Here is a 20,163-nt window from a genome sequence, read left to right on the forward strand (position 1 = left end):
CCCACCAGTCATCTTCAACCAACACGTCAAAAGCCCACTGAATGAATCCAATTTTCCCACGAATCAATCAAGCCACCGTCTAATGAAAGTCCCTTCTATTAATACATTTCAAAATCAACAACTTAAAAATAAGAGAGATGCAACAGTGTCTATCATTAAGGTATCTCCGTTATGGCTTTTGTAATTTTGTGTTATACCTCTTGTGATTTCAGTTATGTCTCTTGGGGTTTTATATTATGCTTCATGTGGTTTCATGTTATAAAACACACGAGGCATGCATGAAATCACACATGACATAACATAAAACTACAAGAAATACAATCGAAACACAAGAGGCATAACATAAAATCGCAAGAGACATAACGAAGACATTATAAGGGTAGACACCTTAATATTTGCCCTTTTGTTAGGGAATGACTTCGGTGTCCCCGGTCATTTTGGGGACACCGTAACTTTTGGCATAACCAAACCATTATGGGTATAACCAAAACCCATTACAAACATAACAGAACCATAGCAAGGCATAACCAAAACCATAGCAAGGCATAACTTATTTGTTATGTCTTGGTTGGGTTTAGTTACGCCTTGGTTGATTTTTTGGATATTCCTTGGTTATGCCTTGTTTGGGTTCTGTTATGTTTGTAATTGATTTTAGTTATGTTCCTAATGGTAAAGTTATGCCAAAAATTACAGTGTCCCCAAAATGATTGAAGACACCATAGCATCATCCCTTTGTTATGTTTGTGGGGTATACAAGGTTACCCAAATTATGTGCCGCAATTTTTTAATTGTAATATGAATATTTGGCAAACTTACGCATGTCTTAGACTAATTTTTAGAGAATACAGAATTTACTGTCCACCGGAGGGAATCACTACTGAAGAGGTTTCAAATTCGAAATTTTAAGAGGAGACAATAATGTCTCAAACATTGCCCACCAAGCCAACCTGTTCGGCTTTTGTCTTAAGAATCACTCGGCGGTACTATATTGTCATCACTTGGTTATGGTACTACTACCAATAAGAACAGAGTCAACTTAGAACAGAACCAGAGAGGTGATGGCTGCTATATATAGGGAGAGAACCAGGTCTTGACTTTATTACTGCTATTCTAACATACGGAGTAGTAGAGAGAGGAAATAGAGAGATTTTTCACAAGAAAGAGACGAACCGAGCTAAATGTGAGGTCGTTATTCCCAGAAACAGTGAAGACCTAGTACTATTATCTTACTTTCTCCTCACTTCTTTCCCATCTCTAGTCTAAATATTCAAATCTACAAATATTTTAGTGGAGGCTCTCGCCACCTCCACTTGTTCGCTTCTTCTTCTTCTTCTTCTTCTTCTCATTCTCTCTCTAGCTTTTGTGAGAGAGCGAGAGAGCCGCACAATTGAAACCCTCGTGTAAGCACCATTTGGGTCTCCAATGGCGAGTTGGGTCTTGTCAGAATGCGGCATTAGACCTCTCCCCAAAGCATTCCCAAGACCCAGAACAGGTTTTACCAGCCCTAACCAGGCAAAAATTGATTCTTTACCCTCAAATTGGAAATTTTCATATCGAAAATCCCCTGCAAACTCCACTGCAACTGGGTTTTCTGGAGAGAGAAAGGGGGTGCTAAACGTGAGTGCTCCATTGAAGGTTGCGACTGTTGATGGGGATGAGAGAAGTGAGAGAATCAATGGTGAGGTTGATATCGATCCGGGCTCGCCGCCGCCGTTCAAACTGGCCGATATCAGGGCCGCCATTCCGAAGCATTGTTGGGTGAGGGATCCGTGGAGGTCTATGAGTTATGTGGTGAGGGATGTTACTGTTGTTTTTGGTTTGGCCGCAGCTGCTGCTTTTCTGAACAATTGGCTTGTTTGGCCTCTTTATTGGGCTGCTCAGGGCACCATGTTCTGGGCTCTCTTTGTTCTTGGCCATGATTGGTAATCTCAATCTTTCATTCTTAACCCTATACTTTCTGCACATTTTGTACTTTAATATATTTTGATGTATGCATTCATAGATGTTTGACGTGTGCATATGCGCACATGGCCATGTTTGATTAGTAGAATGAACAATGACGGGATATGAGGTATCCTACTGTACTAATAGTCGTGACTCGATTACCAGTTACCCATCTTAATCCAATGTGTTTTGATATCTTATGTCGCTCCAATAATTGTTGCATTCAAATGCTAGAAAGAAACACATGAAATTTGTAGCCTACTCTGTGTCTATTCCAAACCTTACTTGCAATGTGTATTCTGTTGTTTAATTATGTTACCCAATTGCTTTATCTGGTTATTTATGTTAAATTTTAGTTTCACCTAACCCCGTTTGTTATCTCACCATTCAAACAAGTTCATATTGTTTGTGTTTAGTTGTTTACGATGCTGAATTGCTTGTTCTACCACGATTTATGGTTACTTTTGATATGCAGTGGTCATGGAAGCTTTTCAAGCAATCCCAAGCTGAATAGTGTGGTTGGCCACCTTCTACATTCTTCCATTCTCGTGCCTTACCACGGATGGTATAGTGTTATTCATTCTTTTCCCTATGTATCATTATGTGTCCAATGCAATTTGAGGGGATTCTATGCTCTAGTTGACTGAACTGTTAATGGAAATTACAGGAGAATTAGCCATAGGACTCATCATCAGAATCATGGTCATGTTGAGAACGATGAATCGTGGCACCCAGTTAGTTTTGTTGTTATCTATTGATTTGTTTCATGGTGAAGAGTTTCAATCTTTATTGATATTCCTCTCTTATCTTATTTTATTTTGTAATTGTAGTTGTCTGAGAAAATTTTCAATAGTTTGGATACAATAACCCAAAATTTGCGGTTTACAGTTCCTTTCCCCATGTTGGCATATCCCTTTTACCTGGTAAGTTTGTTGCCATTTGGTTGATGAGATTCAGTCAAGGCATTAAGACACTATTTTAAATGTGGTCTTATGTTACAGTGGAGTAGAAGTCCTGGGAAAACTGGTTCCCACTTCCATCCGAACAGTGACTTGTTTGTCCCAAGTGAGAAGAAAGATGTGATCACTTCCACTATATGTTGGACAGCAATGGCTGGTTTCCTTGTGGCATTATGTTTCATGATTGGTCCTGTTCCAATGCTTAAACTCTATGGCATTCCCTATTGGGTAAATCCCACTATTTGTTTTAGAGAAGTAGAATTCAGATTGATCCTCTTTCAATAAAAGAATCTTCTCATTTGAGTTTGCCTCTATTTAGGGGTTTGTAATGTGGCTGGATTTCGTAACCTACTTGCATCACCATGGCCATGAAGACAAACTTCCTTGGTATCGCGGAAAGGTATTGACATCTTGTAATATGTTTGTTTTTTTGGCTCATGTGTCATGCATAGTCATTATCTTTCACGCAATTCACCCTAATCTCAAGTCTGAAGCAACGAGAAAGGTCATGCGTTAGGTAGCCTAAGAGCCAACATTTGAAGCCAAATCCACTATGAACATGACAAAATCTAGCAGACTCCTATTTACTGGACCATGAGACTTTATTTGGATTGGATTGATTTTGTTTGGCTGCTTCATTTTTTGAGGATCTCATATGAGAACTAAAAACAAACATCATTTTCACAAATTGTTTGTTGAGATTTCTATGTCGATAGGTAGTCATATGTTTTCATTTATTTCTGTGAAGGCAGGAGAGTCGAGAGTCCTTGAAGATTTTCTCATTATGCAATTTTTGTTCAATTTCTTCTAAGAAGATTTTTGGTTGTTTAGGAATGGAGTTACCTGAGGGGAGGACTGACCACTCTAGATCGCGACTACGGATGGATCAACAACATCCATCATGATATCGGAACTCATGTGATTCATCATCTCTTTCCTCAAATCCCACACTATCACTTGATAGAAGCAGTAAGTATCTCTTTCACGTAATGATACAAATGTCACAAGACTCAACTGATTTTGAGACGTGGTACCAGATAGTTCTAACAAATTTTTTTATTTTTTATTTTTTATTTTTGCTTTTGCTTTTTTAATGTTTAGACTAAAGCTGCCAAACCAGTACTTGGGAAGTATTACCGCGAGCCCAAGAAATCCGGACCTCTACCGTTCCACCTCATTAGGAATTTGATAATGAGCTTGAAAAAGGACCACTACGTTAGTGACACAGGGGATGTTGTGTATTACCAAACAGACCCTAAGCTTAGTGGCTCTACTATATCAGAGTGAAGATTTGAAAGTAGAGAAAGGCTGGTTTCAAAGCTATATAACCCAGAACAGCTGCAATGGAACGTTTGTGGTTACCTTAGCTTATTGATTCTGAAGGAAGAGAAAGGGAGAGATGCAAAACAGGCAGAGTTTATTGCAGTTGCCTTGTTTAAAGCATCACACACAAAAATGTATTGAGGGTCGAAGGGTATTTTGGCCATTGATGTTGTTGTAGTTAACTAATGATGTATATTTATTGTTTCTTAATAGGAAATGAAGTAATCTCTTCAAAAAATTGGTCATCTATTACTTAGATGAAATTCCAATCAGAAGGAAATTTGGGCAAATGGTATGTAAATGGTTTTCTTTTTCGGTTTTGATCTATGCGGACAACATGGAGTAGTAGTGATTATATTATTAAGGCTAATGTGGATGCCTTTAGGACCATGAATTATTGTTTTCTGCATAGGTTGTGGTTGGCAGGAAGCAGAAAAAGATGAGTACAAAAGAAAGTTCATGATATGGCTTTGTTGGGGATGCTAGGTCCACCCTGCGACGACCATGAATTATGTTGTTTTCCATGTTAGGGCAAGAGAACACACAAACTTTCAAGGGTGTTGTGGTGTGAGCATATACATGCAATAGGCCATTCTTTCTTTCTTTCTTTGTGTCTGTCTGTCTGTCTGTCTTCTTATTTCTCAATTTCACTGTTATTAAATCCTTTGCTGCTTAACCTCATCAATTTCAATGAGTTGGACTCATTCGTTATTTCCTCATCTGTTTCAATTTCAATGCACAGTCCATTGAACCTTTTCACACTTGGTTATAATTCGATGTTCATGTGGTTTTCTTGCTGCTACAATTTGTACCATTGTTTTTGTGTGGTATTCTTGCGGTGCTGCTAGTCCCTAAGACTTTATTTTGCAGCTTGGTTTTGGTGTGAAGTATGGCCTAGGAGTTTTACAAAGCCATTTGATTCCTACCAAGGGGGGATGTCCCTGGATTGTTATTGGTTTCATTAGTTTGTGTCGAAATGGTTGAGTGAGATCTTTGATTGAGATTTCATTCGGTTCAGCGGGTTTCACTGTTTAGTTTTAAATTTTTAATGAGATTACTGGCTTGGTACAAGAAAGGGCATTGCTGCCTCCATTTCAGGTCTAATGAAGTAGTCCAGATTTTGTTGACATCCATTTTGGAGGGGATTCTTATATCGCGCCTCAGTCATTCTTATTGGTCAGATTATCCATGTTCTTCAGATGGCCAGTATTGAAAAGAATGATGGTGTGGTCTCTGTGATCATCAACTCGGTGCAAAAAATCAGTGTTGGGCAATCTCAAATCTGGTGCATGAGACTCATTTTATTTTTTCCAATTGTATTGTAGCATCAATTAGGCTATTGTATTATTTTGCTGTTTGTTTCCTCTCCCTCTCTCAAGATGGATTTGAAATATTCATATATATGCTTCCCATTAGCTCACTGTAGCCACTTGGCTTAGGTTTTATCAAATTTTCTTTTCTTTTTTCCTTTTTTTTTTTCAATCCTGGGGTATGCCACTTGTAGGTTGTATATTCGGTTAGTCTTTTTTTTATTTATTTCAAGCTGATTTATCCAAAAATAAAACATACAAAATAAAAAAATAAACAATCAATCGAAAGAGCAAGGCACTCGATATACGTGGTTTTGACTTAAGCAATTTGCCTAATTGTATTCCATGGGTGCTGGGGGTTTCACTATGATGAAAAGATAACAAGTTACATATGGGAGCTATCCTAACTTTGCTTTTATAGTCCAAGCAACCATTACACCATATACCATATTTTTTGTTGGGTCCACTTTGGATTCTATAAAAATACAGAAAAATGTCTATAAATGTTAAAATAATGTTTTTATGGGACTCTGTAAAAAGTCAATTCCAATGAATATCGGTAAGTATTATTTATAAATTTGTATGGGCGAAACTGCTCAACTAAGCAATTTTGTCTTTACGAGTCCAGAAATAATACTTATTAATATCCGTTGGAGTTGATTTTTTACAAAACCTCGTAATATATTATTTTAAAATTTATGGATATTTTTTTGTAATTTTGTGGGACTCAGAGCGGTTTCCCCACACAAAAAAATGTAATGAATGATATAATAGTTTGGTGTAATGTACATAAATCGTGAAAGAAGGCTGGGATCCGCGCGGCGAAATCCTATTCTTATCACCGACCAAACATTCAAATTTGGAAAAATCTCAGTGAACCCTGCGCACATGAAACCCTTATTAGTGAGATCTTTATACACGCTCTTTCTCACAACCCCAACGGCCACACCCACACAACCCCAACGGCCACACCCACGCACGAAAACCCCTGCACGCTATGACCCCCGCTCCCCTCCCCCCTCCCCCCTCTCTCGGCCTGCCTCTCCATCTCCTTCTCCCTCTCCCTCTCCCATGGAAACCACCAGACCACCCCTCCAAAATTCCATCCACCGCACACCACAACCTTCTCCCTCCCCCTCTCCATCCCTCCCTCTCTCAGACAACCTCACGCAAACGAAGAAAAACAAGACCAGACTCCGACCCGGCGTCCGCATTCGATTCCAACGCGGACAGCCAGGACTCGCCGCCGCAGCGGAGTCATAGCCACCGCAGCCGACGGCGCCGTGATTCCGAGGGCAGTGATGATGGCAGGAGGAGGAAGAGATCGCCTTTGAAGAAGATTTCGGATGATGGCGTTGCCGAGTACCTTGCCAAGAAAGTTCAGAAAAAGGTACCGTTAGTAGGTACTGTTTTCAAGGAAGATTACGGACGAGGACGAGGATGATGACGTTTATTTCTGTCCTGGACCGGTAAGGTATTTTAATTTTGGTTACGGACAATGACCTTGCCAAGAAAGCTCTGAGTTGTTTGTGTATGTTTACAGATTTCTCACGTTGGACAGCAGTCTCCCAGGGGGTAGTCGATGATCTTTGAAACGGTAAGACTAAATCATAAAAAACAAACTGAAAATTTTATTAATTACCTTTCAGAAATTTTACGAAAGCTTTGTGGGTTTTGTATCATTGTGTTAAATTTGTTGTGGGTTTGTAGGGCAAGTTTTTGGTATTTTTGGACTAAAGAATTGTGGGTTTTGAATCCTTTTTGCGCAATTTGTTTTGGGGGGGGGGGGGGGGGGGGGGGGGGGGGGGCGGTGTGGGCGTTTGTAGAGCAAGTGTGGTTTCTTTGGACCTATGATTTTGAACCACTCTGTGGAATTTGTTGTGAGTTTTGTAGAGCAATTGTTTAGTTGATGAGGTTTCGGTAGATAAGCGGCAAAAGAGGGGAAATGATTCTGGTAAGTCTTTCTCGCCCTCTTCGACTCCAGATTTCGATTGCAAAGCTCTTACCATTTCCTTTCTTTGTTTCGGCTATGTTCAAATCTAGATTTTTATTTTTTTCTGAGTTATCGAGTTACTGTGACGAATCGGATGTTGGGTGGGAGGAGGTTGAGTAGACTGCGAGTTCACCAAAAAAACAAGTATGTTTGTTTGGTAAAATATCCTTGAATTATTTACTTTTTGAATGAATTACAGCGGCATTTGTGGTATTTTTCTGATATTATTATTCTTGACCATCGATTGTGTTTGATATTTTTCTGTGGGATTTGAAGTTTCTGTTTCATCGTTGATAACAAATTTAATCACATCTCTTCTCTTGCAAATTTATAGACTCTGAAGCATTATGGCTATGATATTTTTGTGCTTTTGGATTTTAAATTTTTGCTTTTCCCGTTTGGTTTACTTGCTTATTGCTTGGGTGTGCTTACGAGTGCGCTTTATGTTTATTCATACTCCCTTTGTCCGGATTTAATTGTCCCTAGTTCTATTCTAATTGGCTACAAATGGGTTATATCTTTGCATCCGTAATGAATTTCATATCGAATATGGATCTCGTTTGATAGATCTCGATTAGTTCTATAATATAATGTTTTCAAAATCATGTAAAACATTATAAATTGGAAGATATAATTAATTGAAAAATGACACGAACTCCAAAAAAGGACTATTAAATCTGGACGGAGAGAGTATTATATTTTTAATATATAAATCTTGACAAGTGCCATCGTGCATTGTTTTAAAACAAGAACTGCTCTGCTTGCTTTTGTGCACCTTGAAGTTCAGTTTTACTGCTTTTTGGTTGTGCTTATACATACTTCACTTTAATTGTGGTAGTTAACACTTATCGTGATGGGCTGTGACTGTGTACATATTCTTGAAATAGGAGTGGTTGCCATCTATCTATGGAGTATTTCACTATAGAAGTATCCGACTTCATTTTTTTTTGGTTTGTTTCCTTTATATATAGATACATTAAAGAATGATACTAACAAACTGAATTTTTAGTTGATCAACTAAAGTCAAGCGAAGCGAGGCCAATATTGATTTATGACATTAGTAAAGGAGATAGTTTAGATGGTGCACAGGTCTCAGAGTACAACCTTTCAATAACTTCTAATCATGGAGCTGTTACGTTCCGACTTCTGATAATTTCCCCATCACTCTCTATTCAACTCAACTCTCCTATTGATGCCAACCAACATCACTTTATCAATCTACTTAATAATGCCAATATGATTGCTTTATGAATGGCCAAATTTCTTCTTTTGATATCAGTGCGCAATTTCAGAACCAAGATTCCAACCTTTTCCAAAAAATTCCTTCAGTTGCCTCTTATATCATTCTTGGTTTTTCCCAATTCCTTTATTCTTTTTTCCCTTCTTATTTGCCTTTGTTTATGAACTTTCAGCTGTTCATTTGATGGTAGAATTAGGTTCGGCACCGATCATGCCCTTTTACTAGTGGATGTTCAATTGTTGGACTTGTTTTAATTACCGTTCTTGATGAATGTAGAATATGCTTAGCATTGATTACTTTTCAGTGGTTTAAAACGAGAAGGTTTGACATTACTGGGCTGATATCCTCTCTATTAAGAGCTCATCATGCACATGATCCAATCATTCTTGTGACATCAAGATACTTGCTAAGGTGATTCATTAATTTCTCATTCATTCACTTTCAGCGAGTAATGAGTATTGTTTCTCTCTGTCTCTCTTGCTTTATTTGGTGTCACGTTTCTTTGATGTTGTACCCATCTATGAAGCACCGACACCTCTAGAGGTCGAAGTATCGCAGTGTCGGACACGGGGACATGGCGGGGACACCTCGGGGACACGTACGGGACACGCCACGTGGCGTGTCCCATAATTTAATATAAATTTTTAGGGGGACACGGCGGGGGACATGGCTGGGGACACTGATGGGGATATGACAGGGGCCAAACTGTAATTTTTAAAAATTTTGGGGGTCAAATTGTAATTTTTTTAAAAATTTGGGGCCAAATTGTAATTTTTAAAAAAATTCTGGGTGTCAAACTATAATTAATTATTTATTTATATAAATAAATAAATAAATAAAATATACATGTGGCGTGTCCCTCGCCGTGTCCGTGTCCCCATTTTTTTAGAATTCCCGTGTCCCCGTGTCGGTGTCCGTGTCGGTGTTGGTGCATCATAGGTACCCATGATACGCCGCATACACAAAATGTTTTGCTTACATCAACGAAGTTCATCTTCCATTTTAGATCTTGCTGAGAGGTGATATAAACAAATGGAGTGTTGTGTGTGAGGTTTTTGCATGTGTCGAGAGAAGTTAACTTGTATGTGTATAATATTTGGGGCACTAGCTCTTGTTGAGTAAGTGGGTGGGCAATTTTTGTTGGTCTGTGGGCAAATCAAGGGTGGTCATTAGGCTATACATTGGTGGGGTTCCAGTTGGTCTTGATGTTCAGTCCAGTTAGTATGGGAAGGTTAGTTAAAGAGATGGTCAATTTAGTCATGAAGATGGATTGATGGAGTATCGTCGCACACAAATCTCAAGTCTTGTTTTCATGCTTTGAGGTTGGGACCTATGTAGCACCGACACTCCAAAAGGGCGCCGTGTCCACGTATTGGACACGGGGACACGGCGGGGACACGCCCAAATACGTATTGGACACGCCACGTGGCGTGTCCAATAATTTTTATTATTTTTTGATGGGGGACACGCCGGGGACACGGCTGGGGACACGCCGGGGACACGGCCGGGGACACGCCGGGGACACAGCTGAGGGTCAAAATGTAATATATATTTTTAATTTTAAGGGGTTAATATGAAATTATTCAAAAATATTTAGGTTAAATTGTAATTATGCCTTTATTTAGACCATGATAATCTTATTCATTCATATAGGACATGTGGAAGAAAAGAAAAAATACATGTATATATGTATTTATATATATATATATATATATATATATATATATATTTATACACGTGGCGTGTCCCCCGCCGTGTCCGTATCCCCATTTTTTTAGAATTGCCGTGTCCCGTGTTCGTATCCGTGTCCGTGTCCGTATCCGTATCTGTGTCCGTGCTACATAGGCTGGGACAGCTTAATCAATTTCAGCATTTCCAATCAGTTCCTGCATTCTCTACATTCTTATATGCCATAGTTGTCAAAAGCGCGCCCAGGCGAGGTGCAGGATAGGCGCCTTGTGTCAGCAGGGGATCAATTTCTCTGGGTCTCTCTGATTGATCAGCAGCAGCAGTGAATTCAAGCGATTCGTTGGCTGTAAAACCCTAACCGCACCTGATCGACTTGCTTCGAACCGTCTCACACTGATTTGAACACTGTACAACAATATTCGAGCCATTTCGAGCCCTAATCTGCATCTTTGAGGTTCGAAATCGAGTTGGGTCTAAGAATTGAATCCCAATCTTGCTGATTCAAACCCTCAATCACCTTATTAAACTTCAAAAGTCAATGTATTCACGATTTCGACCCTTGACTTTTTGATTGGAGTGCCATATCACCAGATTGAATCGCATACGTGTACGCATCCTTGAACTATGCATTTTGTTATTTTGGCATCAAACTAAGCATGTTTCATCTTCAAATGGTTAAGAGTAATTTCACACATACCCAAAATGGACAAGACTAGAGTGAATGAGTGATTGGACTGATCCATATATTTTAAAAGGAACTTACCTTGTTTGGGCATAGTCTCTGGATAGGGGTGAAAGTATGCTATGATAACTTCATATTATCATAAATGAACTATCTTTGTCATAGTTTCTTGTTTTCTCTTGCTCCACACATGAAAAGGTGGTCAAAATTTTATCAAATGATAACTTTCTATCATTTATGAGTTTTAAGTTATGACTTGGTAGTAATTAACTTGACTTAATCCGTAAAAACGTTGCTATGGTATTTGTGTCCTGATAAAGTGTACATGGATGGGAATATTTTCCAAGCTTATTTTTGTCATAAGATCGGCATCTCTTCATTGCGTAAAATTGATAGTGCAATTGATTTTGTTAACCTTTTTGGGAAACTTGTATTTATTTATTTTTGCCAATCAATAACGGAAAACCTGTATATTTGCTTCTCAAAAGCTAATTGCTTTGTCCAGTATATTTGATATGGTTTGCTAATTTGGTCAACTTAACCATTTTGCATTCTTTCACTTTACTTTTGTGATTCTGGGTCAAGATATAAATTCATATACGTGACAAATAAGCACAAATTTTACTTCAAATTTCTGTTTTCTTATAAGCTATTCATGCACATAGACAATGAAGTTTTTCTTTTTAAATTTAACTTGGTAAGCTACAGTGTTATGTATTTTGAGCAAAAGTTTGTGGTAGGCCCTTCTCCTGATTTTCCTTTGTGCCACAGTACGTTTTTGCTTCATGTGGTTCTCTTTGGAATACTTAGTATGATTCAAGTTCAGAATTTGATGGATGACAGCTATGGATATTATATATTTGTTCTTTTTTATCTCCTGCTTATCTCCAATCAAGTTTTTTGCATAGGTTTCGGCGGTGTTGGCATTTCCCCTTTTGTTTTCATTGGTTGCGATCGCTGAAGTATCTAGCCCATTAGGCAAGAAAACACCTTTTATCTTCTGCGACATTTGGGAGTCAAATGGAAATTAGTAGTTTTTATATGCAAATAGCAAATCAGATTGTGTTTGATGTATTCTTTGTCCTTATTTTCAATGCATTATATTTCAGAATAATTTTGAAAGATGCAAGTGGGGAAAGAAAGAAAACCGACAACATTTTAAAGAAGGATTACATAGACAAAGGTCCAGTAGTTTACTTGCAAAGACATAAGTTTTAGACTGGAATCGCTAGAAGGATCATCCCTGCACAGCTATCACCTCATTAAGGTATTTATCAAGTTTTTCTTGAATCATAATCTAACAAGCGAATGCTATAGTCTATGTGAACCAATACCTTTTTCATTACATTTTCTCTATTTTTGTTGGTATTTTTTTGCTTGGCAAAAGAAAGATTTTATTAATAATTAAAACAAGTTACAATGATTAAGAGGCTCCTTTTAATTGTTGTAACTTGTTTCAATGATAAACAATTTTTCCTATGTAAAATCTGGAACTCCTTAAGACACGGGGCAACTCTTACATTTATGATTGAACTTCATTGTGTACTCTATATAGTTTTCATTTTACTGACTTATTAAAAGTGCTCTTGATAGAATGAAGTTTAATTACCAATATACCATATGTCTTTGCCAGTGGAAGCCCTGTTATCACCTTACTAAGGTATTTATCAGGTTTTTCTTGAATCATCCATGCTTGCTTGGCCTAAAGGAGGATTGGCCTCTTTTGGCCAATGTAAGCAACGACCATTTTTGGTCATTCTCTGCTGAAATTTCCCTGCCTCTAGGCCAGAACTCGGGGGCAGTTTTGACTTTTCGTTGCTACAGTACTCCACTATTCAAAAGCACTCTAGCTGTTTTAAAATTTATATTAATGGGTTTTTGGACTTTTCCTGTTTTCCATTTGTGTCCTTTTCGATAACTTTATTTTGTCTACTTCTGTGAGAGTATTTTGGGAAAGATGTCAACCATGGTCTGCAGGAGTTATTAATGCCTTCCACTTTCCAGCCTGGACTCTCTCTCTCAGCCAACTCCTACGGACGAGAATATCATCATCATCATCGGCGATTTCTCTTCTCTTTCATTTGCGACAGCGGCAGTTTGAAGGGGGTTGCTTTGGATTCATCAAGTTATGGTCAATTTGAGGTTGCTAAGGCCAGATTCAAGCATAAGGTAGAAATCTTTTCTTCGGAGTATTCTAATTCACTGTGGGGCACTGGGGTAGTCGAATAGCAGGTTGGGGAAGAGGAAGCCGACATCAGCCATGTGCAAATAAATGAAGCAGATTTTTTGTGACTTCTGCGCGCGCGCGAGAGAGAGAGAGAGAGAGAGAGAGAGAGAGAGAGAGAGGACCTATGTCATTTGTCAGGAGAGTTTAATTGCGTTCACACTGGAAAGAGGTCTTCTACCGTAAATGAGTGGAAAAAGACATGGTTACCATCGACTGGAGCTTCTTCCTGCATTGGAGAGGTAAATTTTTACTCAAATGCTTGAATTTCTAACCCTTAAACTGTACTTGAATCCCCTTATTCACCAGTCACCACTGGGTCGGGGTGAAGTCGAATACTTTTCATTGTTGAACTTTTTTAGGGTTATGGAAAAAAAAATTATTCTTTTACAAATGGAGGAGATAATTAACCGACGTGAACAAACTCCAACAACTAATTCTGTTTCTTTTTATTATTGCTTAGTGTCGTGTTTGTAAAATTCTATATTACAGAGCAGTTTCAGCGTTGGAGAGAGAGAGAGAGCGCTCCTACTGCCATTGGTTCACCTCTATAATCTGCATATTGGGTTTCTCTTCTCCTTTGTGATTTCTTCTAGCGGTGTGCCCATGGTTTTTGGTTTCAACATATGATTTGTCTCAACTCTAAGCTTCATCCACAAGAAGTGCAGATTTTGACCTCTTCTGTGAGTTATTTTCGATGTTTTTTAATGAGCTTTTATTTATTTTTTGTGGTTTTGTGGCAATCATATGTGCGGTAAATTTTTGAAAACCCCCTCCCCCCCGCGCGCGCGCTCAAACCTGTTATTTTCTCCGTGCTGCGTAAAAATAACGAATGTGCAATGATAACAAGTAGTCCAACTTAAAGGGGACAAAAAGAAGACATTTAGAATTAAAAACAATTATACAAAAAAAAAAAAAAAAAAAAGCCATGAGAACTCAACAGCTTTGAACCTTTAGACCAGTCTGATTTTGGAGAACTTGGGGGAATCCTCGTCTAAAAGATTTCCTCCATATACAAGTAGTTCTGCTTGTCCAGTAGTCTTTTGTCATGGAAATCAGTTTTGAGGTACGAACAAGTAGCCAAAACTCATTGTATATGGAGATATGGTAGTTGTCTTGATAGTTGTCAAAACTCTTATGATTCGGCCCCAACTATTAGAGGGTCCTTATTGTAATCAACTCTTTTGATTTCATTGTTCTTCAGGTGCTTCTTCTATGTTTTGGCAATTTGGAAACGATGGGAGCGTTCACGGTGGTTGCTATCATGATGCAATTGAGTGGCATGAGCTCCCTTTATGCGGTTTTTTTAGGTCTACCCATTTTCTAAAAGTTTTTACATCTCAGATGCCTTTGTATACACACGTTTGGTTTCTTTATTGAACAAGCATCGGTGTTGTACGATTATGTAGATTGGTGGTTGCTTCATGTCATTCAAATTCGTGGGGTAAACTCAAATGTTTTTCCTCATTCTTACAAACGTTTATAATATAGGTGTATTTTACTAATCTTTCAAAAGGAAGAAGACCAGGAAAAATATGAAGTTAGGGAAATTGTAAGGTAAAGGAAAATGCACAAGAACTGGTATGGTTCTTCAATATTTTTCTCAAGTTTTGTTTTTGAACAATCAGTTAGTAACTCCACTTGGAGTTCAAGTGTATATGTTTTGAAGCATGGATAATCTAAACCTCCATCATGTAAAATGAATTTGTGAAATCTGGGTCGGGGTTTTTGAGCTTTAGGTGTAGAACAAGTTTAGAGAGATATACATGTGTTGTATGGAGGGATTTTGTGAGTAAGAATGCATTTGTGCATTAATCTTTTTTTGGGTAAGTGATTTAAAATTGTTTGATCATGGATAGAAATTAAAATCTCATTCTGAAGATGAATTGATTACACTAGAACGTAGTGTTTTGAAGTGAGCGAACTTACCCTTGGTATTATTGAAGTGAGCAAGAACTGCTTTTTGAAGACATAACTCAGAAGATTACACTAAGAACATAGTGTTTTGAAGTGAGCGGACTTACCCTTGGTATTATTGAAGTGAGCAAGAACTGCTTTTTGAAAACATAACTCAGAACCTGATCTCTTATTTTGCTAGAGCTTTCAACCTCTGCTTTTCTAAACTTAGTTGGAATAGAGATCTTTTTGTTTAGGCTTTTGAGCTTGGTCATAGTCTAACCATGTATATAACAAATACTTAATGATTAGTATGCTTTTGGCCTGAAATATGTAAATTAGGCTACTGCAGTACCAGTGATGCTGTAGAAAGAATTCAACCATTGTAATTGAAATTGTACGGTGAAATATAAAGTATTATGACTTGCCAATTTCTTTCTTTCTCCATCAATTTTGGCATTTATTTGTGTTAAAAATATGTCTTGCAGATTATGGTGTGTTATCACAATCATGAATGGTCTCTTGTGAACATCAATTGGTTATATCCTGCTGGTAGTACAATTGTGTATTCGTACTTCTTTTTAGAATTTATTCTTTTCTTATTCATATTGAAACTCACCACCTAACTATTAGTTCAAATACTTGTACGTGTTTGACCATGGAGGAAAGATTGGCCACACAGTGAGATGGGTGTTCAAAACATAAATATACTTGACTCTTTCTCTAATAACTTGAACTTTAAAAAGACTTTAAAAAGATTTTGTGGCCATCAATCTAATGCACACAATATGTACTGTAACTGAGTTTATCTGATACAGGTGCATCTGGTCTTGTGATAGCTGTTTTAGAAAAGAAAGCTGGTCCAGCTCCCAGGAAGGGATATATTAACGATGGAAAGCCTATTGATACCCTTAAGTCTGCTGTAGAGACCAAAATTGAGAGTACAAAGGAAGTCAAGAAAGTGAATAAAGAGTCATTTTCATCCCCACCAGTGATGCATTTTCCACCGTTAAGCAGTTCTGGTACTCGAACCTCCTGTAAGATTACTTGATCTGTTTTCCTTATTTCTATGTCTCTTGCGGTATCAATTGGCTATTAACGAAGGATAAAAAATGTCTTGCATGCTTGCAAAAAAGTTAGGAACAAGTCGTATTTATGACTTCTGGTGTTTGCCTTTCAATTCCTTTCTTGTTTGCGTACTTTTTCTTCTGCAATCCTTTCCAGGTTCAGCTATTTCTGAAGGCTATGTTGGAGAGTGACAGAAAGATGCCTGTCCTTTCTTCTGGAACAACTAAAGGTGTGGTTGCTTAATGTCATCAAGTGTGCGTTTGCTAATTATGAACCTGTTGACTGAAACTAGAAGGTTTCACTGTCATTCACTGACCTTTTCATCAAGCTGTGGTTGCCCGTATTGTAATCACAGACCATACTTTCGTCCTCGGTTGTAGCAGGGGAGAATTCGTCAGCCATGTTTGGGAACCTATCAAGAAGAGTGCACGGGTGAGATTTTGGAAAGGAAGGACACTCATTCACCGGTCATGGGTATTCGGTCTAGCATGGTGTGAAACCGAGGGATGCTTGGTCAATTCAAGGGCTGATTAGACAGCCCAGAAGGTGATGTGACATGTCTTTTCGTGCACCAATCCTAAAAATCAAACTAAGGGGGTCCTAAACCTTGTCGAAAGGGATGAACATTAGCTTAAACGAAGTATAAAAGACTAGTGCTTACCCGTGTCTACGGCACCGGTTGGAATTGCCCGTGCCTACGGCACTTGCTAGCTAGTGGCTCAAACACTAAATCGATTCATTAATGTGTAGTATGTGATCCTCTTCTTAGTGGCACGAAAGATGATTATCCATGCTTACGACACTCTCCGAACTAAAATTTTAAGCTAGCTATAAAGAACATTTCTAACACCAAAAACTGCCAACGATGATCCCAATAGAGCATTGCGTTTGCTTTTAGACACCAAAACTCCAAAAAGAAAAAACAGAGACAAAAAATCCAAAAAAATCCCAATCCCAATCCTAGTAAACTCCAAAAATTTCCAAATACCTTTGCTTTTAGGGTTTTTTCTTTACCCACCGTCCACGCAGCTCATAGGCTTTCTTCCAAATGGATATGATTTCTTTGTTAGACCCCCTTTGTTGACACCAAAACTTCAAAAAAAAGAGACCAAAAATCCAAAAAAAATCCCAATAAACTTCAAGAAATTCCAAATACATTTGATTTCACGAAGTTTTCTTGGCCCAGCTCCCACTGTCCATGATACTCGACAGATTTGAAAGATTTCGTCGGGTAAGGAACATTCCATGCAGCTTTGTTGGCCTAGATTTGAAAGATTTCGCCGGAGATTTGAAAGAGCGGTGTCGATTGAGAGAGAGAGAGAGAGAGAGAGAGAGAGAGAGTGTTGGCCCAGATTTGAAAGATTTCGCCGGAGATTCGAAAGAGCGGTGTCGATCAATCGATCGAGAGAGAGACCTAAACACCGATAGAAGTAGGGTTATTTTTTTATTTTTTTATATGCTTCTGACAAAATTTGATTTGGGTACACAGAATCGATGGCATTTTTGTAATATTTTTGTAAGAGTGTGTGTGTTTTGTTAAGAGAGTTGGAGAGTTCACATTAGCCTTTAGATCAAATGAATCTCAACCCTCCTTTTAACTTGTGTTTGTGTGGTCCTCACGCCTTTGTATTTTATTAGGTAGATGGATTAGTAATCGATGTGATAGAGAATTGGAAATTTCTAGTATGAGAGAAAACGAAGGGAAGAAGTATCACCTTCTCCTCTCACACATACCCTTATATATATAGGGTTTGAAAAACCTTTTTGTGGGAGATGAAGTGTCGCATGGGATGTGAAGCAGCGGCATCAGTATGGACCAGCGAGATGGTGACATGTGGCACCCAATGTTCTAAAAATTGCTAGGCGCTAGTCGGGCGGAAAAGGGGTGCCTAGCACCTAGGTGCCGACTAGTTGGCCGCCTAGCGACTAGGCATCCGACTAGTCAGCTATCTAATCTAGGTATCGGACCACCGCCTAGTGCATAGGCGGGGAGTAATAGGCCTATAGAGTTCCTTCGTTAGAAACAGGGGTATCCCTTGCGGCCGCCTTTTAGAACATTGGAGGCACCGACTACAGAACTGTCACGTCATTAAAGGCGACACGTCCAATCATAACATGAATCTCAAAGGGGTATCCCTTGCGGCCGCCTTTTAGAACATTGGAGGCACCGACTACAGAACTGTCACGTCATTAAAGGCGACATGTCCAATCATAACATGAATCTCGAAGAGGTATGTGGATGGCCCTAATGAGAACGGTCAGGTGTTTTTGATGAGGATTCGGTTTTAACAAATGGTTTGGCCCGGTAACGGTTCAACTCCTTGCGTCTAGTGCAAACCAAGTGAAGAGTTGAGGTTCTATTGTGGAGGGCAGAACCTGACTTTGGCCATGGGCTGAGTCTGATACAGATAAATAAGTAATAGACAGGCTGAAAGTAATGGGCTGAGCCCACATGATCGGCCTAAGCTTTCTCAAGGAGCAAGCCCACTTGGCGTGGCGCGATGGACCGAGCAGTGGCGGGGCAATCCAAACAGCTCACCTGCTCGGTGTTCCAGGGTTAAGCTTTGCTCATCTTGCAGCGGGTCGAGTTGATCCAGACTGTGAGTCCATGGGCCATCCCCTCCAAGGGTTCCAGAGGCTTTTGGAAGAGTTCTGAGCCTAGAACGTTTGGATTGGAGGGCAAGTACGAGTGCCTATAAATGGGAGAGGAGCGGTCATTAGAAAGGTACGCTCTCACTCCACACTAAAACACTCCTCTCCTCCTGCTGTTTCTAACTTGCTTGTCGGAGGGGCATTAGGTGGCCAACCGCCCTACGCCTTGTTGCAGGTAGCGCGAGGGATGACGGAGCAAGGATCCGAAGAGCCTGAGTGGAAACGACCCACCACAACGAAGTATACAGCTGGCAGGTAAATTTTTTTTTTAAAATTTTCTCCTAGAAAACTAATCGTTTTTTTTCTTTTATACATGTGTTAGTTCCACTTAGTAGTCATAAGTTGTCTATCAAGTACCATGGAGAAAAAAGCTCTGAACGGAATTGGACAGGATGATATGGACAGAGTTTTGGTTGTGTACATCATTGATCATTCTTGGTGGTTTTTTGTTTTTTTCCTTGCTGTTCCTCTTATTGAAGTTGTCTTAACAAATCACTTCGTTGGTAAATTGGAAAACTACTTGGCAGGAGACTATTTATTCCTTCATGAGATTTCCTAGGGGCTTCACAGCTGAATCTGCGTCTGTCAAGATCAATAGGAGATTTCTAATTGCTGGATAATTCTAATTTAAAAGTAAGACTCCACCCAAGTAATCGATTTCAAATGAAGTATCCCATAAATGTGCTTACATCAAGGCTTTAAGGTAATGTTTTGTCTGTCAATCAGCTTTTGGACAAGATATTTGATATGTTTGCTAGTCTTTGGATGAATATGAAAGTCAAAGTGAGGATCAAACAAGAGCATGAAGCTTAGCAATTCAGGTTCAAGCCTCGTACATTTAAGATTGACAGTATCATTGAAAGTGATACATCAAGTCCAGCTGGTTCCTTACCAAATGAGACTCAATCAGAATGGTAGGAGGGGCTTTCGGACGTAGTCGTCGCTGGTAGGGTAATGATTCTGTTCAGCATGTCCTCTCTCTCTCACAACCTGTCCCACACCGTGTGTGCTGATGTAGTCATTGTTCTAACAAGCTGCTTTCACCCATGAAGAAATCTGAAGAGGAAGACGATGCTCTGGAGGAATGGAACTCAATGCAGGACTCCATGAACAATATGGTGCATGTTCACAACCAATTATTTGGGTCCATGGATCTTGTTCAAATTGTATGTTCTCTAAAGTC

General features: G+C 39.0%; 2 protein-coding genes across 3 annotated transcripts in view; both read left to right on the plus strand.

Moving 5' to 3' along the window:
* Nucleotides 1–1,028: 1,028 nt before the first annotated feature.
* LOC131323256 (omega-3 fatty acid desaturase, chloroplastic-like) lies at nucleotides 1,029–4,941 on the plus strand. 2 transcript variants are annotated; one of them, XM_058354955.1, is made up of 8 exons: nucleotides 1,029–1,922; nucleotides 2,420–2,509; nucleotides 2,612–2,678; nucleotides 2,775–2,867; nucleotides 2,946–3,131; nucleotides 3,223–3,303; nucleotides 3,735–3,872; nucleotides 4,005–4,941. In XM_058354955.1, the coding sequence occupies exons 1-8, from the start codon at nucleotides 1,423–1,425 to the stop codon at nucleotides 4,188–4,190; spliced, it is 1,341 nt and encodes a 446-aa protein (XP_058210938.1). In that variant the 5' UTR covers nucleotides 1,029–1,422; the 3' UTR covers nucleotides 4,191–4,941. The 2 variants fall into 2 exon arrangements, with proteins under 2 accessions (XP_058210938.1, XP_058210939.1); XM_058354956.1 differs by having other exon boundaries at nucleotides 4,639–4,941.
* Nucleotides 4,942–8,278: 3,337 nt separating this feature from the next.
* The window catches only part of LOC131322467 (uncharacterized), a 43,752-nt gene continuing 31,867 nt past the window's right edge, over nucleotides 8,279–20,163 (plus strand). Inside the window, exons 1-7 of the mRNA XM_058353797.1 lie at nucleotides 8,279–9,279; nucleotides 9,709–10,091; nucleotides 10,615–12,407; nucleotides 13,118–13,309; nucleotides 13,961–14,047; nucleotides 14,569–14,644; nucleotides 16,079–16,297. Coding sequence (XP_058209780.1) covers nucleotides 13,127–13,309; nucleotides 13,961–14,047; nucleotides 14,569–14,644; nucleotides 16,079–16,297 — 565 coding nt within the window. The 5' untranslated portion in view covers nucleotides 8,279–9,279; nucleotides 9,709–10,091; nucleotides 10,615–12,407; nucleotides 13,118–13,126. The remainder of the gene's footprint in view (nucleotides 9,280–9,708; nucleotides 10,092–10,614; nucleotides 12,408–13,117; nucleotides 13,310–13,960; nucleotides 14,048–14,568; nucleotides 14,645–16,078; nucleotides 16,298–20,163) is intronic.

The sequence above is a fragment of the Rhododendron vialii genome, chromosome 4a (assembly GCF_030253575.1).
Source record: "Rhododendron vialii isolate Sample 1 chromosome 4a, ASM3025357v1".
Taxonomy (NCBI): Eukaryota; Viridiplantae; Streptophyta; class Magnoliopsida; order Ericales; family Ericaceae; genus Rhododendron; species Rhododendron vialii.